Consider the following 26,015-nt stretch of genomic DNA (forward strand, 5'->3'; position numbering starts at 1 on the left):
AAAAATATAAAAAAATGGATTAAAGAAAAATTAAAAAAATTAAAAAAATAAAAAGTATAGCTTATAGTGAAGGGATGACAATGAAAATAATTAGAGAAAATTTATGAAAGTTTTAAATTAGTTGCAATTATTATCCGAACAATTTTTTCCTTAATTTTTTTTATACAATTTAGTACTTTGTGTTATATTCATTGAATATTTCAATTTTTTTTTTTCAATTGCAATTCTAAACCTTCTCAAAATAAATTACTTGCACCGCAAGTAAATTTCTAGTATGCTAGGCTATCAAATGGCGTGTTTTTGCAATTAAAAACTATATTTTTTCGAAAACATTATGTAACCAAATTAGATTTAAATTGCGTAAAAACAAAATCACATATCAAATGTACCGCAATGCATGCCCAGCTTCGATGCAGCTGATGATTTATTCTAAAACAAGTTAAACATTTTGTTAGTATTTAGACTTACTAATTTAGGTTATAAAATAAAGTCAAGTTTGAGACTCGAAACGTTCATTCGCAAATTACGAACTAAGAGGAAAACAATTTTTTCTTTAAACTAAAAAAGGTTTTCTTTAAACTATAAAAATTGTTTCATTAAACCATATTGGAAAAATTATCATAAAATAATTCATGCTTGCATTTGGCAAATTAGTATGCTAGTGAACTTAACTTATTTAAAGCGAGTTCCATCTGAAAATGGCTTACATCTATATTTTTATGTATTGCTTTAACACTCTGCTTGTTTGCTTCAACACATATTAGCCTAAACAACTACTTACCGCATTAATTCGTTATTCATTAATTCAGTAATATTTATAATACTCATTTAAATTACAGACACATACACGTAGATATTAAGGGAGAAAAACTTTCTTAAAACCATGATACGCCACAAACAATTTCTACTAACTCCCAGCAGTTTGCCACGCCTTCTTAATATACTTGAAATTATTATTACTAAAGTGGAACCACAAACCACTTTACGCCTCGACGGTGAAGGGATCACGCGAATGATGTATTTTCAAGTGTTTGTTGTGATTTGTCTTCGTTGTGGAACTTTTGCCGCATATGGTACACTGAAATGGCCGCTCGCCGGTGTGTATGCGTCGATGCTCGATAAGATAGTAATGTCGATGGAAGGACTTTTTGCACAGGTCACAGGTGAACTTCTTATTGCCGTGATGTTCGCGCCGATGCCGCATATAATTGTATTTCCTGATGAATTTGCAGCCACAATACTCGCATGTGTACGGTTTAATCTGTTTGTGTGCATTCATATGATTCTTAAAATCGACCTCGCGCACAAACGCCTTGGGGCAGTGTTCACATTTGAATGGTTTCGATGTGCGATTGGCATGCACCCAAGAGTGTATCTTCAAATTCCATTTGGTGGAGAAGGATTTATTGCAAATAGCACAGTCATGTTGTGTGTCCATCGAGTGTGTGGCCATGTGTGCCTTAATGGAGGATTTGGCAAAGGTTTGCTTGCACAGGGGACACTCCATCGGCTCGGCATAATCGAACTTGTCGGAGTGCGCCAAACGTATGTGGCGGCGCAAGGAGTTCGCGTGCACGAAGCGATCACAACAGTATGGACAACATTTCGGCTTGGCATCGTGTGTCTCCTTGTGCCACAAGAAGCGCGCTTTCGATGGCAACACCTCACCGCAATGGCAAACATACTCCTTCTTCCTTATGATTTGCTTGCCGTGCCGCTTGCGATGCTGCGTCAAATTCGAATAGCGTTTAAAGTATTTTCCTACAACACAAAAATATTAATTTAGTATTAGGTGACGTCCAAGTAGAGTGGAGCCAAAAAATAAAGTGTGAAAACTTACCGCATACTTTGCACTTGAGTGGCGTATGTCCGGTGTGCATGCGCATATGTTCCACCAACGCGCTGCGCACCACGAACTTCTTGTCACACACATTACAACCGAACTCCTTCCAGCCCAAGTGGCGTTTCAAATGTAGTGAGAAATTCTTCCAACGTTGAAACGTTTTGCCACACGTAAAGCATTGGGCGGGATGCTCGCTCAGATGTGCGTCGTACAATTTGACCGAAGTGAAATTGCGCCGGCACACGTAACAGAAAAAGATTGATTGTTCAATGAGTTTCTGCTCCATTTCACTTAGGTTATGGCTATCTTTCAGTGTCGAAATATTATAGGAAACCAACATGCGGTAAAGCGCCGCCAATTTAGTGGCTGGCGTGGTCATCGCCAGTGGTTGTAATAGCGACTTTGTATCCAGCGCGTCGCCGGCAATATCACCAACGCCGCCGGCTATGTTTGCATTGCTTGCGGGCAATAATGCCATACCCTGCTTGTCATCTACTAGCTCTGGCTTGGCATCCACACTCTCACTGTTGCCAGCTGTTGACGTAGAGGCAGCCGTTGCCGCCACAGCTGGTGGTGCAGCAGCTAATGGCTGGTAGGCATTGTCTACCTCAATTTTGACAATGTCTTGCTTCGAATCTTCCAGGAATTCCATGCTATCGGAACGCACAAGCGAACTACTGCAACCTTCGGCCATATTTACGACTACCACATTGTCTACACCGCCAGCGACGGCATTGGATGAGGAAGGTATGGCATCAGGCGCCGCCACAGCGGCATCCGGGCGTTGCACGCATATCAAGCGCCGATTCTGACGCACATAGTTGTGTTGCAGTATCATATGTGAATTGCGATCCTTCAGCTTGGGAAACTCTGCCGTGCAATGTGTACACTGATAAACTTTCTTGCGTTGTCGCCTCTGGTCTGCGCCCAATGCGGGCGTGCCGTTATTAGCGGCAGCAGCTGCCGCTGACGAAGTTGCAGATTCGGCATTTTGACTTAACTGTTGTAGCTGTTCATGTGCCTGCAGTTGTTGGCTTGTTTGTGGCTGAGGGAATAATAGCTGCTGTGACGTAATTGTGGCGGTTGGTTGAACGCGTGACACAGTTGCCTTTTCAACTCGACCAGTGGCAGGGCCACTACTACCATGACTGTCCCGCTTTCGTTTCTTCTTGTTGGATGTTGATGTGGATGGTAAGACATCAGTGTGTCGTGCGAATAGCTGGAAATTACTATTGCCGCTGCCGGTGGCATTTGCTGCAGCTGAGGTAGTTGCTTCCAAAGGAAGACGAAAATCGAAGCTAATCGAAGTAGACAAAAATATATATAAAATATTAGTAAAAATCAGAAATGAGTTGCAAAAATATATGCTGACCTTTTGCCTGAACGGTTGGATGGTGCCGCACCAGTTGCCGCAGCTGAGGCGCTCAAGTCCTGTACAGTGAAATACTCGTCATGGTTCCAACCATTCTCATGCTGGAATATGCCGGGAAAGGTGGTTTTGAAAAAGCGCGCAGAAATCTCGCCATACATCTACATATATAACAAAAAAAAATTATTTGTTTAAAAATTAAGACAACATTTAAGTGCGTGAAAAATAATTATCAGCAGCACCAGCATAAGGTTTCGAATTGTTTTTATATGAATTCCTCTCTACTCACCGGTTGACTCCACGAGTTTTCAATGTCGCAGTTGCTTTCCTGTCCGGAAATCTCGCCCTTAGCCGGCATCTTTTCATCCGTGCGTATGTTCAGCGCATCAGTCGTGCAACCGCCAGCCAAGCTACTCTCTGTGGCAGCAGCAAACGATGACGAAGTTGAAGATGGCGCACCTGGCATGCCAACTAAAACCTCACGTTTACAAGTATCGAGATCCAAGTATTTACCCACATCACCGCCGTCCACAGCGGCATTGCAGTCCACGGCCAGCGCCGCTTCGAAATCAGCATTAGCCGTGGCCAATGCATGGTGATACCAATGCGATGCCGTGTTGCCCATTTCACCGGCGCCGCCATGCACGCCTCCAAAGTGGCTGGTATGTGTTTGTTGCTGTTGCGTGGAACTGGTCGAGTCATCGGTATGTATAGTATTGCTGCCGGATGCAAGTGTTGCTGCTGTGGTGGCGTCTTGTGCCGCCTGCTGATAAATGGCAGAGAAATTGCCGCCTTTGCTATCAGCTGCTTGCAAGCCACTGCCTGCGCCACTGACGCTGCCACCGTGACCGTAAAGAAAACTGAACGGATAATCGGTGAAGTTGTGGTGCAGGTGTTGTTGTTGCTGCTGCTGCTGTTGGTGTTGCAGCTGTTGATGATGATGCTGTTGCTGTTGTTGTTGTTGTTGCTGTTGCTGCACCAGATTTAAGTCCCTCACGTGCGAAGTGGTGGTGCTGCTCGTGGCACTGGTGGGTACATCTGAAGCTGATTGCGACTGAGAATATGACGACGAAATGACCACCTCTTGCACATCGTCGTGTGCTATGAATTCGTCTTCGCAACGCAAGGCGGCATGTGACTCGGTGCTGCTGGTATTGCTATTAGGCTGTAACGTTGCTGGCTTTGGCGCATTCACTTTGCCTGCGGTGTTCGAGAAAATCGAAGTGGCAGACAGAAAATTGGTTGCGACGTTATGCGGTGCTTCGTGTTTCTTCGAGTTAGCGAAGTCTAACAAGACGCGCGCATCATCAGTCGCTGCATTGTCGTTGGAATTGCTACCGTCTTTATCTTCCTCTTTGAAAGGTTGTAGAAAGTTTGTTGGTGCTTCTTGCGCACCGCCAACTTGTTCGGTCTTGCATTGTATAATGGGTGCACCAGTACTATCAACATTTGAGGTTAGATGATTCTCAAGTATACTATGGCCCAAATTTTGGTTGGCATTGATGCTGATTCTATTGGTATTGCTGTCGTAGGCTGAGGAACTCGGTTCGCTTTTAATCAATTTCTGTGCTATTGTATGATGTGTGGGCTGCTCTTTGTCTTGCTGTGATTGACGGATTTTCTCTTGCATTTCCATTTGTGCTTTTGTCGAAGTTGTTGGTTGTTCGCAAAGTGCTTCTTCAATGATTATTTGACTATTTATATCTTTAACATCCGCATTCCGATTGCAATTGGAATTGATGTTGTTGCTGTTGAGGTTAGCATTTGCATCAGTCTTTGTTGCTTTTGGCTTGATAATCAGCTTCTTTGGGCCTCTTTTCTGCGCTGGCAGTGTGGTTGAAGTTGGCGCTCGTGTATGCAACGGTGATTGCCCCTCTACTTTGGAAGTAAGATCCATTTGCGACTGCGACAAACCATGTACGTCCTCTATGGGATGAAGTGGACGCGGTTGATTATGCTCATCTTGCAGTTGTATAATATGTTGACGTGACAAATCTTGTATAATTATTGATGTTACTTGTGATTGAGCTGCTAATGCAGCCTCGTCGTCAAACATACTTCGTGACTGTGTTCCCGTTGCATCCGAAGCAATCGTTGGTTGCTGCGCCATATCTTTTTGCGTCTGCTGTTGTTGACTAGTCGTTGCCATGCGTATAACACTAGTCACGTGACTCGAACACATCGCCGTGCCAGTGGCTGATGTTGTCGGCATAGCGGCATTGTCAGCCGTTTTTACATTTTCACTACTGTCGTTTATTCTAACCTTATTGCTACTACAATTATTTTCAACTATTTTTTCAGTCTCATTTTTGTTGTTGGCGATTGTAGGTGGTTCAATTACAGTTGATGCTTGAAAGTCGTTAAGCGGTTTTTGTGTTTCGAAAAACTCTTGCTTTCGTTCAGCGAACTTGTGTTCCTGTTGCGGAGTCGGTACTTCGTAGTCGTCATCGGGTGGCTCTTCCTTTTCGACTTTGAGCAAAGGTATGGGCATCGTGCCCGGTAGTGTATTACTCTTCGCTGTTATTTTACTCGACGCTATTATATTACCAACCAAATCGAGGTATTCGTCTAAGTTTAGCTGCACATCACTCAGCACTGTAATAGTATTTTTGGAGCTACGTTTGCGCGATGTACCCGCCGAATTATTAGTTTGGTTGGCATTTGTTGTGGAGCAGCTCGGCAACATATTCGATTCGTTATTAATATTTGCATTCGAATTCGCAGACGAACTTGGCTCGCTGCTCACGTCCATATGGGCAGCACTCGAAGTTCCACAATGTTGGGGTGTTGCTCTATCGCAATTTGTATTCATGTTGCTGCTGCAACTGGCGCTTGCCACATCTGATTTATCACTACCGTATATTTTTGTTTGTACCTTATCATCAGCTGATGCAGTGCTCTTATTGCTACTTGTTTCTGCTTCTTTTACTTGCGCATTTACATTCATTTGAGATTTGTTTGCTTTCCGTAACTGCTCGTCTGAGAGATTTTCTTCGCATTCGATATCCATGGGTATGACTTCGTTTGCTTTTGCAGTGTCATCGATTGTTGAAACCTTCTTGCTATCGTTGTCTTTAATATCACCGTTATCGCCATCCGCATCATCATCATCATCATCATTATCATCTTCTTCTTTTTCATTGTCTTCGTGTATATGCAACACGCTTAAGGGCGATTGATATATACGCTCGATTACCGAAAATTCACCATTGTCCTTCTCAACGCATTCCACAATGTGCTTCGGTGTTTCCTGAACTATAAAATCGCCGTTGTCGCGCTCCAAATAATGCGCCACCGGTGATTCCGCGTAACGTAACACTGAAGATGACGAAGGAGACTGCACAGCTGTCATCAGCAATGAATTGTATGGCGAAGCGATTTGGCGCATGCCAGATGATGATGACATGGTAACAATGGCTGGTGTGGTGGCTGCTGCCGATGCAGTAACAGCCGTTGATGGAGGAAGCGTTTGACTTGTTGCTGTGGTGCTGGCATCAATGTCATCTGTTGCAACACGTTGTTGCACGGCTGCCATAGTTTTGACCGGAGCGCCGAAATGTGACAATGTATGGGGCAATTGTTGTTGTTGGTGAAGCTGGTGCAAGTTGATTGGTGTGCGTGTGGGTGGTGGCGGTGGCGGAAGCAATTCCGTTGGTTTCGTACCCATGGTAGCTTTTGCATTTGCAGTTGGTATATTTGCAAGTGCATGTTGTTGGTGATGCTGGTGGAGTTGTTGCAGTGAAGGCGTGCAATTCGCCAATGCCTGTGATTGTGTGGCATGCATTGTGACACGTTGTTGTATCTGGCGTGTTAGCTGCTGGTGATGCTGTTGTTGCTGGTGTGATTGTTGTTGCAGTTGCTGATGTTGTTGTTGTATGTGGTTTTTATCTGCCGTGGGATGTTTGTTTTTGTTTTGGTTATTTTGAGATCGAATTTGACTTATCGCTGTGCCATAAGCAGGCGGTGGTTTCTGATGTTGCAGTTGTGTTGATGCGTGGAATGGAAACAGCTGAAATTGAAATTACCAAAAATAATCGAGTGAGGAATAAAGTATATATAAATTACAAACTTACCGTGGGCGGTGGTGTTGGCAAAGTAGTTGAATAATATATTTTCAGGTTCTGTTGCTGCTGCTGTTGTTGTTGCTGATTGTGAGCATGTTGCTGTTGCTGTTGTTGGTACTGATGTTGGAGTTGTTGATGCGACTGTTGGATCGGATGCATTTGTATGTGACGGTGTGAGGCAGCATTGCTTGCAAATAAATTGTTTGAATGTGATTGATGTAATAGTTTGTTTGGCACTTGACCGACCACTAGTGGCATTGCTGCCATTGGTGGAGGTGGTGGTGGCAAAATATTGCGCTGTTGTGCAATTTCTATGTGTGCACTTGCACTATCCATTTGTGGTTTTGGTTTTTGCAGTTGATTCTTTTGCTGTTGTTGTTGTTGTTGTCGCTGCTCTAATTGACTGGTTGCTAATTGTTTTTGTTGCATTTGGTGGTATCTATTAGCAGCATAATCATCAAATTGGCCGGGTAACTGCAATTGCCCAATACCGTTGGCAGGCACTGCCGTTGTGACAGATACTGGAACTTTATCGCTTAGACTACCGGCGTCAGTTTTGAACTCCCTTTTATTCTCTAACTTCTTATTGTTTGCATTTGCCGCTACATCAACTGACGCTCTTAACGGCGCTGATGTAGAAGGAGCGCTTGCAGTTGAAGTCGATGGTTTATTTATTGCCGATATGCCACAAAACGCATTTGCAAAACTCTGACTGCTAATTTGAGCTGTGTCATTAACGGCAAAATTGGATGTGCCACTCGTCGCCGAATTGCTGGTTGCATCTGAATCAGTTGATATCGCGGCGGGAATTGGCTTTTCATCCGGATCTGCTTTGGGTGGGCTACCGCCACTTAAAGACGCGGCCAGTGCAGAGCTAGCAGCGCTACCAACACTCCCCGAAATGGTCATTTGCACAAGTGCCTTAATCACTTGCTCTTTAGGATGTGTCTCCAAATGATCTGAGAGATTCATGCCAGCATGCAGGAACAGTGTGCACACCGGACACTGTACGTTTTCCCCCATTTTGTGTGTTTTTATTTCTACGCTTCGTGATCGTTGTATGTATTGGGTTTAATATGATAATGCTATTGCAGTAATTACTTCAAGACAGGTATGGCTTGAAATCATAAAATCGGTTCAGTTCCTTCTTGAGCCATCTTCGTTAGAACATCATTAAATTAAGCGAGGATTCATCAATCTAGAAAATATATTGAATACATTGAAAAATTTTTGTTAAAATTTCTGTCTAAAGTATTGCGGGAAATAAATAAATACTTCTTTGTTAGAATGATAAAAGAGAATGTTAAATATTAATTTTCGTAAAGGTGGCACTCAATAACAAATATACCCAATGAAAAATAATAAGCACCATACTATACATATTTTTAATAAAAGTGTAAGCATTATTCCCAAAATTTATTTACACTCTCAAATGAAACACAACTGCGTTTAAACAGCTTTTTTTCTTTAGTGCATGTTGTTACTATAAATGCCTGGCAACGGCGATTGGTAAAAATGCCCATCTTTTGGTGTAAAAAGGACATGGGAAAAATTTCAGAACGGGATCTCAAAAACTTAGGCACTAGTTCACGTATATACAGATCTCAGACGGTTTCATCTTGCTAACCTTTAAAATGTATACCTTTTCTTAACAACTTCTTACAATTAATTAATTCTATCACCAAAGGGTCTGTTCTCTTGTCGTAGACTTAAAAGTTCAAAATATATGAAGGTATAAAGTATTTTAAAATTTTCATACTATTAGACTACACTCAGCTGTTCATTGTATGTTGTTACGTATATACTATTTTCCACGTAGGGTAAATTTACGTATCTACAATTCCCACAAACTAAATTTGAAGTTTTATTCAAGAACAGAGATTCTTACTCTTTGTTACCAAAACTCAATACAGCACTTGTAGGTATGTCATTTCTCATATGCTTGTTGCCGACTCAATAAAATATGAATTAATAAAATAAACAACGATTGGGGTCGTTATTCGAGTATGACCTTCAAATTGAATACCTAATCGACTATATTTAAATTACCCTGTATGGCGTTTATCACACGAGTAACCGCTTACTAAAATCATCATACCTTCGCACATAAAATAAGCACAAAATTATAAATGTTGTAGCTGAAAGGCTAAATCGATTCGATGATAAGTGGTAAAAATGTGACGAAAGGAGTTCTCGTAATCGTATCCTCTGATCAGAGCAGATATCAAAGGAAAAACGATTTATGAAAACGATCACACGAACATAAGATGAGAAGGCAATGCGATTATGTATGTACATACACATAGTATATGTATACACAAATGTACATGAGTTTGTACTGTTTATTAAACCAAGAAATTATATACTATGTGGAGTATATATACATATATCAATAGGAACGTTTGTAAAAACAATTATGAGAGCTATGTGTAAGTTAAATATGAGTAAAGGCGTTTGCCAGGAGGAAAATGACAATAAAGTGCCTTAAATACAAAGTCGATAAGCATTCATTTTTTCAAAGTGTAAATGCATATTTCTCTGGTGACGAGAAAAAAGCAAAGCATGGGGCAGGAAAGAGAACTCAATCTACATATATCGTGAAGCGCACATTGAAGCACACAGGTTATACTTACACACACACACAACTTTAACAGAAGGTAATGAGACACATATTCATACGGACATGTGAATACAGGCGGAGCACTGGTTGAGCATTATTATATTGTTGTTATTGTTTTTACTATGCGCATCTTCAGCGATCAATTTATATATGTATGTATGTATTCCGTATGGGGTGCAGCAGACGATAATAATGACGGCAAAAGCAAACGAACACATGCAGACACTGTGATTAAGGAACTAAATGAACAAGAGGAATAAGCAAACGAACAACAAAGTATCAGATAAAAACAAAAACAAAGTTAAACATTTAAAGCTTGAAATACATGTTCAACAATGTGTATGAATATACCTACATATGTACAAATACAAATTTTTATATACTTTAATAGGTATATAGATATGTAGATATTTTCAAATGAAGTAGCTCTGACATGGTGTGGCGAATAATAATAATACAAGCACAAAATGTGAAGTACACACAACAAAGAGGCGAAATGTACCAATGGAATTATACACAGATGAAATGGAAGGCGATACAGCTAAATGGTGTGCCGGGAGAACAAGAAAATATGAGAAGCAAACGGAACAGTCAGATTCTGATATAAGAAATGTCGAGAAATAATACTTCCTAACAAATAATTTAATAATTCGTGCTACTCTTAATGTAAAAAAATTATTTATACATATTCCAATAGGTATGTTAACAAAGGCAAACACACACGATTAAGTGAATAATAAGTAAGCGAATCTTGGATAATCTTGGCACAGCTATTTGGTCGTAAAAAATACGGTGTAAAGAGTAATGAGTTTGAGATACTACCCTTATTGATTTTTCATAAAAAAAATCAAGGAGTACATCTCCCACTCAATTCATCATCTGCGAATCCACACGATGCGTAAAGTAGAACCAATACGCATACAATTATTTACAGAACATAGACACAAAAAATTACAAGAAATTCGAATTCTATTAGAACTAATTTTCATAATAAATTATTAACACGTGCCTATAAATAAGCATGCAGAGATCTCATTGTAAATTAACCAAAAATTCGAATATAAATATGTTCGCTTATATGTATATATCTGATGTTTAACTGGTTAACTCCACGAAAGCTTACCATTACCACTTCCAGTGTTGTGAACATGTATGCTACACTTTCTGTTAGTGTTTTTGCTTCACCTCCCACCGCTTGTAAGAGTGATCGTTTTCAATGACTTCCACACTCAGTTGTTTGCCCTTTTTAGTGGTTTGCTTTTTGCATATGTAGATAATTATGTGCATATGTTTTTTAAAGATATATATTTTTTTTTTTTGTTTTTTAATAATTTTCAGCACACATACACAGAGTTACAACACAGTATATTCTCTTGCTTTTTTTTTTTTACTTTTTATATCACTATACAAATTTGTTCATAGTTTTCAAGGGGTGTTCACATAATTAAACAAAGCAATGTTCCCATTGCAAATGTCTTTCGAACGAGTACACTGAGTATGGTCAAACTGGGATGGCGACAAATTGTATGGAACGGAAATAACGCATTTTTACTTTTATATAGTTATGGAACGTAGCGAAAGCAACAGAGATAATTGAATTTTATTTCACCGTTCTTCACTCACGCACTTATGATACTGCAGAAAGATATGGAATGGTATTTCTTGTTCTCATTGTTTTAACTAAAAAAAGTTACCAATTGTTATGACCCCAGTTATTGCGTCCAAGTTAACTTGTTTGTGTGTTGTTACTACTGTGCTGGTGCTGGTATCGACCTTAAACCGCAGTCGATATGAGGTGCTGATCCTTGAGTTCTGCCTTAGCTCCTCCTTATTAGAGTTCGTTCCTGTCACTCACAGACGTTCAATGACACAATTTTTTATTTCTTTTTTACATATAGTCCCATACACTCCTTCCAAAGCATGTAATGCGAATGTTTCAACTGCTGCTTGTGTATGCGATTGCGAGGCCGTCCGACGGAGACCCGTTCGTATAAGTCACACAAAAGAATTTTTACATGCGAATTTCAGGTCTAATCTTGGTTATAATCTACATATTTCAGTTGAAATCATTACTACACTGGTTTGTGCTGTGTTTTTCACTATTTTTGCATATTTCCAAACACTAAAATTAACTTTAATTCAGTTGAAAATATTCTGCACCGAAATGAAAAATTACGACAACGTCTAGATATTGTGTAGTAATAGAGTACATATTTTGACAATGGCCGACACAGAGTGCTCTCGAATAGACAATTTAAAGCTATGTTCGAGTATTCAAGTCATAGCAAATGTTCAACGATTAAAAATTATAACACTTAACAAAAACTATATTTGATTTTATACATCCTATTTTAAATAAGCAATATTTTTAGTTTTGTAGCAAATATTAAATTTAAAGAATCATTTATATGAGCTAAATATATTCGAGCGAAGTCATTTGACAAGTTTTTCCTTATTTATAATTTTTTTTTTTTTATTGTTTATTCTTGATACTTGTTTAATTAATAAATTTATATTCAAATTTCGCAACAAAAAATAATTTTGTTAATATTATCTTAAAATATGTTTAATTAATTATTATTTAGGTGCACATTAAACATACCACACTTAATGCAGCCCTGTATTTGTTGTCAACGTGAGTCGTTTTCAGCTGTGTGATTTGCCGCTGATATATAGAAAAAATACTAAATTTTAAAATATCTATATATTGCTTGAACTTTTATAAAGAAAAAGTTTTAAAAAGGTGAAAGTGCGAATTTAAATTTTAAAGAACTCTAGAAACTTAAAAACAAACGTAAATATGGCGGATAAAAATTCCGAACAAAGTATTATGGATAAGTCCATGAGATCCGTTTTCGGTAAGTTTTTATGTGTTCTCTATGTTTAAAGTAAAGGTAAAGTACACACTATATTAATTACATTTCTTGAATAGTGGGCAATATTCCATATGAAGCAACAGAGGAGAAACTTAAGGAGATTTTTAGTGAAGTGGGACCGGTCCTCTCTCTCAAGTAAGCATAAAACCCTTATCCTGATTATGAATTTATGAAACTGATAATATTGCATTTATAGGCTAGTATTTGATCGTGAAAGTGGAAAGCCTAAAGGTTTTGGGTTTTGTGAATACAAAGATCAAGAAACGGCACTTAGCGCAATGCGTAATCTAAATGGTTATGAAATCGGTGGTCGTACACTACGTGTAGACAACGCTTGTACTGAAAAGTCTCGTATGGAAATGCAACAGCTGCTGCAAGGTCCACAAATTGAGAATCCCTATGGCGAACATTGTGATCCAGATCAGGCACCAGAAATTATCACAAAGACAGTGGCATCTTTGCCACCAGAGCAAATGTATGAGTTGATGAAGCATATGAAGCTTTGTATACAAAACAATCCTTCAGAATCCCGTCAAATGTTGATGTTAAATCCACAACTTGCATATGCTTTGTTGCAATCAATGGTTGTAATGCGCATCGTTGACCCACAAGCAGCATTGGTAAGCATACGTTTATAGATGTGAATGTACATATAAGTAAGACATCTTACTTTTCACTTTTGTAGGGGATGCTGTTCAAAGCAAATCAAATGCCCCCTGTACTTGGTGGAAATCCGTTGTCTGGGAGTGTACAATCGCAAAGTATATCATCAAATATTTTGCAACAATCACAGCCACAACCAACACAGCCGCCGCCAATAGTTGGAGGACCCCCAATGCCCGTACCCGGTCCGAATTTCAATGTAATGCAAGGTGGTGATATTGATTTACGCGCTATGAGTGGTTCTGGTTTAGGTGGACCCAGCAACATGGATCCAAGGCAAATGGATCCGCGCATGGCACGAAATATTGATCAAGATATGCGCGCTATACCGAATCCCGTACCGCCACCACACATGGATCCACGTGCACAGCGGCAGATGCCACCACAACAGGTCAATCCACAACCGTCTTTCCCAACGGATCCTCGACAGCGACAAATCGACCCTCGACTTCGTGGAAACGCAGGTGGCCCACCGGGCATACCAGGTCCCACTATGTCACAACAACAACAAACAGCTCAGCAGCAGCTCCAAAATCGTTTAGCTTCGAATTGTGGCATACCAAACGATGCAACGGATCAGGAAAAAGCCGCTCTTATTATGCAAGTGTTACAACTATCTGATGAGCAGATTTCGCAATTACCACCGGAGCAACGCGCCAGTATTTTGGTACTCAAGGAGCAGATCGCAAAGAGCACACAGCGTTAATTTCCAATATATTCACTATATAAATGAAAAACTGGATTACATATGACTTAACTATTTCCAATTTAATAATAGGTACCAATGTAATGTATACTTGGTTTTTTCAGACACAATAAAAAATTTAACATTCGTTTATAAAAATAATTTTGTATAAATATTTATTGTAGTTTATGGCAGGGTGACCAAGGCTTGATGTAGTTTTTGTACTGCCGTATTAACAATTTGTCGCAAACTTTCATCTTCCGGACAATGCACTTGCTAAAAATAAAATTAATGTTAACAAATATATAAATTTGGGCATATTATTTAACTAACCAGTGTTTCCAAATTCACTTCGGCTCGCTTTCCGGCCACTGTAACGGGCAAAACATCGCCTTTAAACATCTTTGGTACTGAATGCTCGCCAAATGTATCCTGCAGTGTTTCGACTAAACATTCATTAAAATGTGTGCGATCCGATTTGGCTATAGCCGTGGTGCCCTTAATGTTAGTACCACCCATTTCAGTTTGCATTATGCAAGCGAGTACAGAGTCGGCGAACATATCGTTAACGGGCGTTGCCTGCCACTCCATTATAATTATTTTGCCCTCCACCGATAAGTCGATGCACTTAAATGCGCGAATACGTTTTTCTTCCTCTAGTAGTTCCGTCGTGCCGGCACCACCAATTCGATCCAGCAGTAACTTTAAGGTGCTTAACGAACTATTCCAGGGTATGGATTGTCGCTGTGTTACAACCGACATACTCATGTCGGTGTATTCTGAAAATAATTATATTAATACAAATATTGTCAATGTATTTAACAGATAACTTACTCGACAAATCAGAAGCTGCAAGCAGATGGTATTTGAAGTCGCGTTTCACTAGGACTCCAGACAATTTATTACCAACTTCTGGTTTTGTAGCCGCTAAATTACCCATTACTTTGGCGGTTTTTTCGCCACGGAAGTATAGCTCTACGGAATGTGTGTTTCGGGGATTGTAGAATTTGATGTTTGTGGTAGTATCAGCTTCATATTCACGCTGCAGTGCCATTTTAAGACGGGACATTTCGTTCTGTTCACCATGAACCAAAACCTATACGATTGAGATATTTAATACTAGACAAAACTTATAAAAATAAGCGTAAAGTAAATTTACCACATGTTGAGGTTTTAGCAGCCGTATAAATTCGCTGGTTTGCTGGTAGTCAGTATGTGCAGAAAATGAAATATAATCCACAGACATATTTAATGGCAACTTTTGTCCCGCTAAAGTCGTAATTTCTTCTGGTTCAGACAGTATGGTTTTAGCCAATGTGCCCTCAACACAGTATCCAGCAATAATGACACCATTTTTCGGATCTGTGCACCAATTTTCGAATAATTCTCGCGATAAACCGCTTTGCATCATACCTGGTGAGGCCATCACAACACAGGGGCCAATGTCGTCAAAATGATCTATGCCTTTTAGATTTGAAATGTGTCGAAACACAAATGGATTATTCACAGCGATTTGGCGTCGTATCTTGTCATTCATGGCATTAATATATGTTTGATATACAGCCATGCATTTCTTAGCCAACGATGACGCATAGTAAATGGGTATTTCGTGCAGTTCAGGATTCTGTGACCAATATTCATCTAATATAAGAAGCAACTCTTGAGCACGCCCCAAAGCAAAGACCGGTATCAAGCAACGCCCACCCTGCTGTACCGTTTTTTGCACCAATGATGTAAATCTGTTCTCGCGATCTTCGCGCTTTTCATGAATATGTGTACCATAAGTTGATTCCGTTATGAGGACGTCGGGTTTAACTGGTGGTATCTCGGCCGCCATTAAATGCCGATCTTCTTGTCTAGAAAAGTCGCCTGTGTAAAGTATTTTCACGCCGGCAATTTCAATTAGAAACATAGCAGCTCCGAGGACATGTCCTGCATTGTAAGCACAAAAGCGTACACCCATAACGTCACGTTCTTCGTGGAAATTTATAGTTTCTATTTTTTCCATAGACGCCTCCAAATCGGCTTCAGTGTAGAGCATTTGCTCTGTAGAAATGTTACTAATCTTTATATAATCCGATAACATCCAACGGTATATAGCTTTCGTGGCGTGTGTCATAAAACATCGCCCACGAAAACTGGTCTTCATTAGAAACCATGGCAGTGCACCGCAGTGATCCAAGTGAAAACTATACGTATTGTAACAACAATTAGTTGTATGTGAGTGATTTTTTATATTAGTTATTTATGTTACTTACTGCGATATAAAGAGGAGATCAACTTCATCAGCTTCTATCAAGTCTACATATGGCAATGCATCCATACCGGATAGACCCGGGTGTATCCCACAATCAAGCTATATAATTTACAATTGTATTATTGTTTATGTTTGAATAAAAATATTTTGCCATACATACCATGATTTTCTTTCCCTTAAAATCAAGCATTATACAAGATCTTCCAACTTCTTGACCGGCCCCACTAAAATAAAAATATGATTACAGTTGCATCATAGTTGGTTCATATTTTTTTTTGTTTACTTACAGGGGCTTAATTTGAAGAAGGTCGCTTTCTTCTGCCGGTACTCTATCATCATTACGTTGGGACATCATAGTGTAAATTTAATATAAACTAATATAATTTTTTAGAAATAAACACGCGTTTAAAGAAGCAAATAGAGATTGGCAAACAACATGAAAATTTGGACGCCAGCCGTTCTAGTAAATGCCGCAAATGTCAAAAACAGCTGTGTAGATTTTGGTTAAGGGTTAACAGGTAATCTTAATGGCCTGGAATTGTTATATCAGTTTCATTATTTTGCAATGTGTTAAATCTTTGTTCATTTTATTTAACTTCTTAGCGCCCAATCAACTTAAGGTGATATGATAAAAGTTTATGAAAGTCGATAAAAAAGAGTTTAGAAAATAAACAAAAATTATTAAAATCTCTCAAACAATTTTTTCCATCAAACACAGGTAACTCTGATAGAGTTGTGTGTTTTTTACATTTGTTTTGCTCACGTCATTCTTTGCTTCTTCTACTCCATGCAAAACCATTCACAGTAACTGCTCAAATATGTGTCATTTAATAGCCGTCACTCCCTTTCATTTTCTCTATTGTTTGAGTCTAAATTTGCAGTTGTGCATAGTTTTCTAAAAAATCTAATTAATCTCTTGTGCATACCAATTAAATAACTAATAGCTCTGCCTCTAAACAATAAACTAAACGTGAACTGTATAGAAATGTGTTAAAAATTGTATATTCTCTACCAGGCTAAGTTAAAGTTAGCTAGATGTGAGGTTGCAATGAAATTAAAATTTTAGTAATGACGTAAAAATTGAAATTTTATGCGTGTTGAATATATGAAACAAGATTGCTAGATATAATCAAAGCTTTTTATGAGTGCTAACCAGTTTGGAAAAGTGAACTAATATAATGAGTAAGCCAGAAACTGATTCGGATAGTTCTGAGGAGTTTTTCGACGCGGAGGATTCAACGCCAAATCGTCTATCGACATTAAGGTTTGTATATTACGGGTTTTAAGATGTTTGATAACAAAAGACCCTTTCACATGAAATCAAACATTAAAAATTTCTTTTGATCAACTTAATATTGACATGCTAAATGGTATATTATTTCTCGCAGTCGCAAATGCAAGATATCACTAGACGGCGCACAAGCGCAGGACGGATTTATATTTCCAGAACCTGCTGTGCGTGTGAACCCTTCATCAGACAGCGATGCAACTCCAATAGGCGGCGTAACACCAGCCACCAGCAGTCCGACAAGCAGTCTCAGCTTGGGAGTGCGCGGTCCCAAGCAAGACATGTTTGTCGAACCTAAGCCCGTATTGGTAAGAAATTACATTTAATTGACAATTGACTTATCCGAAATAGAAATTTCTTTTAAGTTGTTGTCTCTCGTTAATGTTGTTATTTGCATGCAATTGTTTATGTTTGGCAGTTCGTTTGTAAATTTACTAGTTGGTTAAATATATTTATATTTATTTTTTACTAAAATTATTATAAATAGAAGATGTAAGGGACTTGTAAGTTCATTGACTAAGCACAACCAGTATATAAATTAATTATTGAAGTGCTTCCGATTTCACTTTCAAAACCATATTCGGGTACTTGCGATGGGCCTTACATAAATTAAGTTTTGTTATTTCACCCATTACTTTGATTTGTTTTATAACTAATTGGTGCCATTTTTATACGGCTGTCGTCAGTCAACTGTTCGTGATAATAAAAATAAATTAGCATAGAAGTAAGGCAACTTTCTTTGTGTAATATAGCAGCAGGTGTTTACAAGCTGCATATAAACGTTAAAATTAAAAGTTCGTTTAAAATCGAATACCCTCATTTAACGCCCAAACCATTCGACGTTTTTTTTGTATTGTATACCAACAATAAACGTAATGACGCCGGGTGAGACTAAAAAAAATTCCTATCATTTAGTGAGTGCAATTATGTCATGGCTACGTTTTCGTTTACATACTTGAACTCGCATTAGATAAGATAAATTTTTATGCCTATGTATACAAAAGTGTTAATATATTTCAACTATTTACTTAAAACGCTTGATTAATCAAAATTATTTTATATAGAAAATAATGACAAAAAGGAGCGCTGAGTTGTTGGAATATAAAAAGCTTTTAGGATTAGATAACAACAACTAACTAAACGTCTGTAGTTACGCGAGGGCTAAGTTTTTGAAATATCATTCTGAAAAATTGTCCGTTGATATCGGACCACTGTAACATATATCTGCCATATAATCCCATCATCAAAATCCAGTCCAGATCAAAAGCAATTTTTTGTGTGGAATTTTTTGTTTGTGAAGTGTATTTATGTATTATATATACAACCAAAGTTAATGTGAAAGGATTGTTTACGATCGCAATGCAAATATTTGTTAGTGTTAATTGTCATTGTTGCACAAAACTGAAAATTTGTTTAAGAAATGCGTTTAAATATAATATGCTCACGTAATAACTGTGCGTAATTAAATATTTATGTTTTATTTTAAAGTATGTTTTTTGGTCGCAATCAGTGAAATCACTAGATATAAATATAACTTTAATTCCTTGTTAATTTGTTCCTTTGTTCGCTGGTTGATTGTAGATATTTTTTATTCAGTTATTGTGTTATAATTTTATTTACGATTTCTATTTTTATTTTCATATCCTCTTTCGAAATCATCTTACAAACAAAACAACAATGACCAAATTCGTAACGTAGTTTGGTAGGCAGCGCTTTCACGAATTGCGTCAATGCATGCAAAATGATGAAGATGATAATCCTGGAAACACACTCACACCTGATTCTCAGGTATTATCACAAACTGTTTTTACTTTCAATTACTTTATTTATTTATTATTATCCAAATCTAATAACTTAGTTATGAATAATCACACACTTACTTGTACCGATGCAATATTAACTATTTATATCACTAATTTAGCATAACTTTCTAATCAATTTCATACATGTATTTCATATGAGGTTTGTGTTTTAAGACAATTAATTTTTAATACCAACTTAACTTAGCAATGTTACATAATATCAAAAATATGCTTTAATGTCAAGTCAAATCTTTTTACAAACCTCATATTCTGCAGAAGAACTAATTTCAGTAATGAACGGTAATTGTGTATAATTCCATATATTCATTTCAAATACAGAATAGTTCCACAGATGGCGTATTTACGAATCGCACGACGCATCCGTTCAAGGTGATAGAGAACGATACCATGAGCATACAAAGTATGACCTCATTGGGTCGTGTTGGTCGCATACTAGCAGGAAATATTGATCCGTCAGGTATGTCGGTTTCGCTAATTGTTTTGCGCAGTTACTGGATTCCAGCTTTCTAATTACAGCTATGAGCGTGGACCGTGAGTCGCTAGCTGCATATTCGACCGCTTCTGCAAATTCACATCAGTTGCAACAACAACAACAGATACAGCAACAGCAACAACAAATGTACTTACAACATTTGCAGCAACAGCAACAACAACAGCAGCAACAGCTACAGCAAAATTTGGGTATTATGGCACCATCCACGAGCAATAATTTGGCGGCTTTGGTTGAGCAACAGAATGCTGCGGCTGCGGCAGCTGCTGCTGCAGCAGCGGCACCTCGTGCTAGTAATGCCTCACGCATGAACAACAAATACAATACGACACCATCGCCATCACCAACACATAGCCAAACATCCACAACAACAATTGGTGCTGCAGCAGGTGCTGCAACAAGGCCGGCTGGCGATAGCAAGATAATTCTTCAAGAGCCTGATGTGATTGCAAGCACAAAATTGGCACATTCAAAAACAACAGATTCGATCACTTCAAGCGGACCGATTGCGCCACCGCGGCGCAAGAAAAAGTCACGCAAATCAACCAGTTCCTCGGATCAGTACAGTTTGAATGAGGCGATGCACACGTCCGGTGCTCCGGACACAGAGGACACCGACAGTGATACACGTTCTGTGAAGAGTGTGCTCGATGTACAACAGAAGTTGCGCGATGACATTGCCGAGGAAATTGAGCGATCTTGGAAGGAGAAAAATGCGATGGCAAGTGCGAATGCTGGCACGGCACCGATCGGTACAGCAACAATAAATAGCTCAGCGTTGCATATGTCTGTAGCTGGAGGCCGAACACACAGTATTGGCATGAATGCGCTCGCAATGGGCATTACCAATATACCTTTAGGCCCAGGCATGACTATGGCCACGTCAACGGGCATCGTATCGGCACCCATTGCATCGCTAGCACAAACTTCCACATGCAACACACGGCCAGTCACTACAGCCACTGTGGGCGGTTCTATAAATCGTATCTCACATTCGCTAGGCAATAGTTCTACATCGGTTTACTCGAAGCCAAGTCCATCGAATTCGGCAAAAAGCAATTCTGCGCCTGGACGTGTTAGATACTTGTATGTAATCAAGATTAATGAAAAAACTACACAAATGTTATGCCTTAAAATAAGTTATGCTGCTGGTTTTATTTACAGTTCTATAGATCCCTCACAAGGCCTCAATCTATATAAGGCCACACAAGGTGGTTGTGTCGTTAAGCCACGCGACGAGGCGTGCAATAAAGCTGAGGGTCCTACGCAAGAGGAGATCAAGCGCATCGAACAAATTCTGATGGATGACGGTGCTCGTCCCATTTTGGCTGGCACAGGTTCGAACAGCTTGGGTAGTGCCACAAGGTAAGCAATTTCAACGGTTTTGGAGTAATACTAGTTATTTTGCTTAAAGTTATGAGAATTAAAGTAATGTCCAAATAATTTAAACTTAGTCAAATTAGCCAAATGTTCGCAGACAAACATTAGATATTCTTGGCATTTGAAGGCATTAAGTACGTGCCTAAATATTTTTAAATTTTAATTATAAACAATTTTGCATACAAAATCAATGGTCATTATTAGAATTAATTGTGAACGCTTTGTGTGCATTCCAGATACAAACAAAGTTTAATTAACATAACCTATAAAACTTAAAATAGCTACCATAAGACAAAACTAACGATGAAAATGCTTGAAGCGATGTTACTAAATTTCGGCAGCATATCACTTTATGCCAAGCGAACTGTTTTCACTTAAGTTTGTTAAATTAACACGCATTATGACATATTTATAGGTTATAAGCCGATATTTTCAAGAATTTCCATTTAATTTCTTTAAGGTGTCTTATAAACTCTTGATTGAATATCTAAATTTTTAGATTAAATTATATCACATATTTACCGATTTTTTCTTTTTTTTTTTAATTTTTAAAATTAATTTAAAGTTACCGAAATGATCAAATGAATAACTTCAATATAGTAAAAGAAATATAATATAAATTGGGTGAATTAAACTGTGGACCATATGAAAAAATTTTGACGTTTATGAAAACTTTTTGTAATGTAAACAGACACGACAATTGAATACGATGCCTCCGTGCGGGCTTTAGTTGAAAATGGAAGACGAAATACAGAACTTTTCTAATTTTTAGTACTTGCTTTACTTTTTACTTTAAATTCAAAAAAAATATATATTTTAATTGAGGTTAAAATTTATTTTTAATTAATATATTTTGGAATTAGGAAATGTATAAATATTTTTTGAGTTAACTCAATCATTTATATACTAACTAGAGGACACGTCCGCACTTCACTGTGGCTGATACATAGGTAATACTACTACTACCATCTATATGATTTGGATTAGTTGGATGATAACTACTAATAAGATATAGCATTTTTGTAATGCAACTTGTGTTAGTTTACAAAAAAGTCTATCATAAAGATTTTCGTGGGTTAATAAAGTATTGTATTTTGGGGGAAAATGTGGGCTCAGGGAAATCCACAGTGAAATGATATTTGCTAAGCTGGAAACTTCCGAAATGAGCACCGAGGACAATGATGTTCTAAAGAGGCGAAAGCTCTGTACAAAGTGGGTGCCTCGCAAGTTCATAATCCAACAAAAACAGCGAATAACTGTTGCCGAAAAATGTTTGAGTGCTCTTTAATAGTAATAAAACCGAACTTTTGCGTCAGTGTGTGACAATAGAAACATAGCTCCATCATTTCCCACTGGGGTCCAATCGACAGTCACTCTAGTCGACTGCACAGGATGAACCGGTTCTCAGTCGTGGAAAGATGGAAAAAGTCGGCTGGAAAGATTATTACATCAGTCTTTTCGGATGCATGTGGTATAAAACACACTCAACAACTGACTACTGAACCAGTTCACTGCGTGTTTGGTCGCAGTTCTTTTCTACTATTCCAAATACTTATCACTTGTATTATTTTTGAAGAAGAATCTTTTTAAAATTGTACCCATTTATGAGTTGTATTAAATTTTGACATGAAGAGATAAAAAAAAGTATCCTCTGTCCTTACCCTGGTTCAGCCGTTCTTGAGTTATAAATGGTGTAACTAACACAACTTTCTTTTATATATATAGATAGATAACACATATGAGGAAGTTTGTTGATGTTTTTATATTTTATAATTTTTACCAAATTATTTTCATAGCAGAGCAGTAAGCTATCTCAGTTAGTCATCACATAGATAATATCAATTAAGAAGGATTCAATTCAATAATCACTAAAAATCATTATTAATTTGCCCAAGCTATTCAAAGCTTTCTAACCATTAATAAAATATAAAGGATTTAAATGAACTTTAGTAAATTCTTCAATTCTTACAGCAATCCCTTTGACATATTCATTATATACAAATTGACCACGTTGAAAGGGCCGTGGCACTTGAAGATCAAGTTAGTGTTTCAATTATGTTTTTGTTTCACTTTTTATGGCTCAGAACTCATTCATCACTTCAATGTACATACTTATGCTGCACAAGAGATATATTTGTACATGTATATAAAAATATTATCGAATGTCTCGAGCAATTAGACTTTGCTAAAGTTCATTTAGATTGCTTATTAAATTGATTCTTGCTGTTGTTGTTGTTATTTAAATATACCGCCACTAATGTCGGACGATTTGTCTTCTTGCAGATACCCCTCTCTTGTGTACCGTGCAAGCAGCGACAAGGAGCGTCGCAAATCTGCTGGCGATGAGGATGTTCTCAAGCAGATGAACATCTATGTGCGTACGCGCACTAGTTCTGGCAAACAATTAACCGATTTTGAAATACTCAAACAGGTTCCCGTCAAAAATTTAGATACCGGTGAGAATATGACATTGTCGGAGGTACGATCGCCACCAGTACCCGAAGGTTGGAATCCATTGTCGTTGCACATACTGAAACTGACGTCACATCTCGAGGTGAATCCAAAGGAATCTGATGAGGAGAGCGTCATTGGTATACCGCCGTGCAGTGAGGGTCAGCCGCCGGATGAGGAAGAGGGCGAAGCGGAGGATGGCAGTCGTTTGAAGAAGAAGACGGCGCGATTTAAACGTTTCCTCGGCTATACTGTGCGTAAGACGGTGGATAAGGCTAAATCGCTGGCTTCTGAGGTGTCACATGCGCGACACAAAGAGGACGTTGCTGACATAACGGATGTCATGAATCCGGAGGCGAATATCAAAATAAAAGCATCATCTACGAATAAGGGACCATATGAATTTACTAAATTGCAACATGTGCAGGTTGGTAACGCCTTGAATGGTCCAGAGTGGTGTGGTTAAGTAAGCTTGTTTTCTCTGCTTTTCGGAAGGACTTGTATGGCGAACACACTGGTGCTGTTTGGTGCATGAAATTCAGCTCTTGCGGTCGTCTGCTAGCTACCGCTGGTCAAGACAAAGTGCTACGTATATGGGTATTAAAAGACGCCTATCCATTCTTCCAAGTAAGTGCGCTTCTTTGTTAGTAAGACTTATATACTTAATTTGCTCATGTTCATATCGTTGCACAGGATATGCGTACCAAATACAATGCGGATCAGAAGTCATCGCCTACACCCTCACAAGAATCGCTTGTGTCGCAACATTCGGAGGAGGCGATTGCCATGGCAGCCGCGGCTGAAAAATGCACGGGCCCATTTATGCCGAAAGCCTTCTGCACGTATATTGGACACACCTCGGACTTGCTGGACGTGTCGTGGTCGAAGAACTATTTCATATTGTCTAGCTCGATGGACAAGACTGTACGTTTATGGCATATATCGCGTAAGGAGTGTCTCTGCTGCTTTCAACATATTGACTTTGTCACGGCAATTGCTTTTCATCCGCGCGACGATCGCTATTTCCTAAGCGGCAGTTTGGATGGCAAATTGCGCTTGTGGAATATACCAGACAAGAAGGTGGCATTGTGGAACGAAGTGGACGGTCAAACTAAACTAATTACGGCGGCGAATTTCTGTCAAAATGGCCAATTCGCTGTGGTCGGCTCGTATGATGGACGTTGTATTTTCTACAACACAGATCAGCTGAAATATCACACACAGATACATGTGCGTTCAACGCGTGGCAAAAATCGTATTGGACGCAAAATAAGTGGCATCGAGCCGATGCCGGGCGAAGACAAGATACTTGTCACATCCAATGACAGCCGTGTGCGTTTGTATGATTTGCGCGACTTAAATTTATCCTGCAAATATAAAGGATATCTGAATGTGTCGTCGCAAATCAAGGCCTCCTTCAGTCACGACGGCAAGTATATAATTGCTGGTTCGGAAAATCAGTGCATATATATTTGGAAAACAAATCACGACTACTCGAAACTAAGCTCGGTGAGTAGTGGAAGAAGACGACAAGATTACTCAACTGCAAAAATTTTTAATACTTTAAAAATTTAAAATACTAGAGTTTTAAAATATGACATAACTCAAATTAGCAAATTATAACCATACTTCCTTGAACTTTTCAGGTGCGCCGCGATCGCAGTGACTTTTGGGAGGGCATTAAGGCGCACAATGCGACAGTGACTTGCGCCATTTTCGCGCCACATCCAGAGGCCATCATAAAATCGGAGCCGGACGAAATTGGACACAGCGAAAAGGTTAGCAAATCGTTGATATGTATTGTTGCGAATTTTTTTATTAAAAAAAAAAATTGGTTTAAATATTAGTTATTCAATTTTTAATCCCAACTCCTTAGATTAAAGATTAAATTTTCATAGCTCAAGTTGTTGGCACTTAAAATTAAAAATTAATCACAATTTAAAATTTAAAACAAACTTCAAATTAAATTTTTTTTTTATTGTAAAATTTGAAATTAAAATTTTTTAGCATCAAAAATTGAAAATTTTATTTTTAATTTAGAAGAAAAAATTAACAGTCGAAATTTAATTTTAATGAAACCAAATTTAAATTTAATTAATTTAGTTTTTAATGAAAATTTAAATTAAAACTTTCTGAAGCAAAAATTAATCAGAATAAAAAATTTAAAACAAACTTTTAATTAAAATTTCATTGCAAAATATTTTCG

The 26,015-nt window shown here is 38.3% G+C and overlaps 4 protein-coding genes across 7 annotated transcripts in view; 2 read left to right on the forward strand and 2 right to left on the reverse strand.

The window, feature by feature from the left end:
• Positions 1–138: 138 nt before the first annotated feature.
• On the reverse strand, positions 139–12,067 carry LOC108978184. 2 transcript variants are annotated; one of them, XM_018948343.1, is made up of 7 exons: positions 11,591–12,067; positions 11,020–11,153; positions 7,286–8,474; positions 3,502–7,221; positions 3,216–3,373; positions 1,841–3,141; positions 139–1,761 (listed from the first exon to the last, which is right to left on the reverse strand). In XM_018948343.1, exons 3-7 carry the CDS (start codon positions 8,297–8,299, stop codon positions 983–985), a joined length of 6,972 nt encoding a protein of 2,323 aa, XP_018803888.1. In that variant the 5' UTR covers positions 8,300–8,474; positions 11,020–11,153; positions 11,591–12,067; the 3' UTR covers positions 139–982. The 2 variants fall into 2 exon arrangements, with proteins under 2 accessions (XP_018803888.1, XP_018803887.1); XM_018948342.1 differs by having other exon boundaries at positions 11,020–11,531.
• Positions 12,068–12,528: 461 nt separating this feature from the next.
• Positions 12,529–14,282, forward strand: LOC108978188 (cleavage stimulation factor subunit 2). The gene is made up of 4 exons (XM_018948350.1): positions 12,529–12,754; positions 12,829–12,907; positions 12,969–13,392; positions 13,458–14,282. The coding sequence occupies exons 1-4, from the start codon at positions 12,697–12,699 to the stop codon at positions 14,139–14,141; spliced, it is 1,245 nt and encodes a 414-aa protein (XP_018803895.1). The 5' UTR covers positions 12,529–12,696; the 3' UTR covers positions 14,142–14,282.
• Positions 14,183–16,860, reverse strand: LOC108978187 (cleavage and polyadenylation specificity factor 73). Its single transcript, XM_018948349.1, has 7 exons — positions 16,665–16,860; positions 16,538–16,601; positions 16,379–16,476; positions 15,280–16,309; positions 14,955–15,216; positions 14,454–14,899; positions 14,183–14,396 (listed from the first exon to the last, which is right to left on the reverse strand). The coding sequence occupies exons 1-7, from the start codon at positions 16,730–16,732 to the stop codon at positions 14,307–14,309; spliced, it is 2,058 nt and encodes a 685-aa protein (XP_018803894.1). The 5' UTR covers positions 16,733–16,860; the 3' UTR covers positions 14,183–14,306.
• A 349-nt stretch (positions 16,861–17,209) lies between these two features.
• Positions 17,210–26,015, forward strand: part of LOC108978185 — a 10,956-nt gene continuing 2,150 nt past the window's right edge. Inside the window, exons 1-11 of one of the 3 annotated variants that reach the window (XM_018948347.1) lie at positions 17,210–17,641; positions 17,766–17,973; positions 19,364–19,453; positions 19,807–19,945; positions 20,005–21,064; positions 21,119–21,343; positions 23,642–23,732; positions 23,790–24,236; positions 24,305–24,436; positions 24,503–25,318; positions 25,456–25,587. In XM_018948347.1, coding sequence (XP_018803892.1) covers positions 17,556–17,641; positions 17,766–17,973; positions 19,364–19,453; positions 19,807–19,945; positions 20,005–21,064; positions 21,119–21,343; positions 23,642–23,732; positions 23,790–24,236; positions 24,305–24,436; positions 24,503–25,318; positions 25,456–25,587 — 3,426 coding nt within the window. In that variant the 5' untranslated portion in view covers positions 17,210–17,555. Of the gene's footprint in view, positions 17,642–17,765; positions 17,974–19,363; positions 19,454–19,806; positions 19,946–20,004; positions 21,065–21,118; positions 21,344–23,641; positions 24,237–24,304; positions 24,437–24,502; positions 25,319–25,455; positions 25,588–26,015 lie in introns of all 3 variants that reach the window. The other 2 variants (XM_018948344.1, XM_018948346.1) reach the window with 2 other exon arrangements.

Source organism: Bactrocera latifrons, unplaced genomic scaffold (genome assembly GCF_001853355.1).
Source record: "Bactrocera latifrons isolate USDA-ARS-PBARC rearing strain unplaced genomic scaffold, ASM185335v1 scaffold_119, whole genome shotgun sequence".
In the NCBI taxonomy this organism is placed as follows: Eukaryota; Metazoa; Arthropoda; class Insecta; order Diptera; family Tephritidae; genus Bactrocera; species Bactrocera latifrons.

Excerpts from the sequence above, each read along its gene's own strand:
- LOC108978187 (XM_018948349.1), bottom strand. The coding sequence starts at position 16,732 with ATGATGTCCCAACGTAATGATGATAGAGTACCGGCAGAAGAAAGCGAC. Across the intron at positions 16,477-16,537 it reads TTAAGGGAAAGAAAATCATG|CTTGATTGTGGGATACACCC; the intron begins GTATGTATGGCA and ends TAAATTATATAG. Across the intron at positions 14,900-14,954 it reads TGCAGCTTCTGATTTGTCGA|AATACACCGACATGAGTATG; the intron begins GTAAGTTATCTG and ends AATTATTTTCAG.
- LOC108978184 (XM_018948343.1), bottom strand. The coding sequence starts at position 8,299 with ATGGGGGAAAACGTACAGTGTCCGGTGTGCACACTGTTCCTGCATGCT. Across the intron at positions 3,374-3,501 it reads AAAACTCGTGGAGTCAACCG|ATGTATGGCGAGATTTCTGC; the intron begins GTGAGTAGAGAG and ends TTATATATGTAG. Across the intron at positions 3,142-3,215 it reads TCCAACCGTTCAGGCAAAAG|CTTCGATTTTCGTCTTCCTT; the intron begins GTCAGCATATAT and ends TACTTCGATTAG.
- LOC108978188 (XM_018948350.1), top strand. The coding sequence starts at position 12,697 with ATGGCGGATAAAAATTCCGAACAAAGTATTATGGATAAGTCCATGAGA. Across the intron at positions 12,755-12,828 it reads GTCCATGAGATCCGTTTTCG|TGGGCAATATTCCATATGAA; the intron begins GTAAGTTTTTAT and ends TTTCTTGAATAG. Across the intron at positions 12,908-12,968 it reads GGACCGGTCCTCTCTCTCAA|GCTAGTATTTGATCGTGAAA; the intron begins GTAAGCATAAAA and ends TTGCATTTATAG.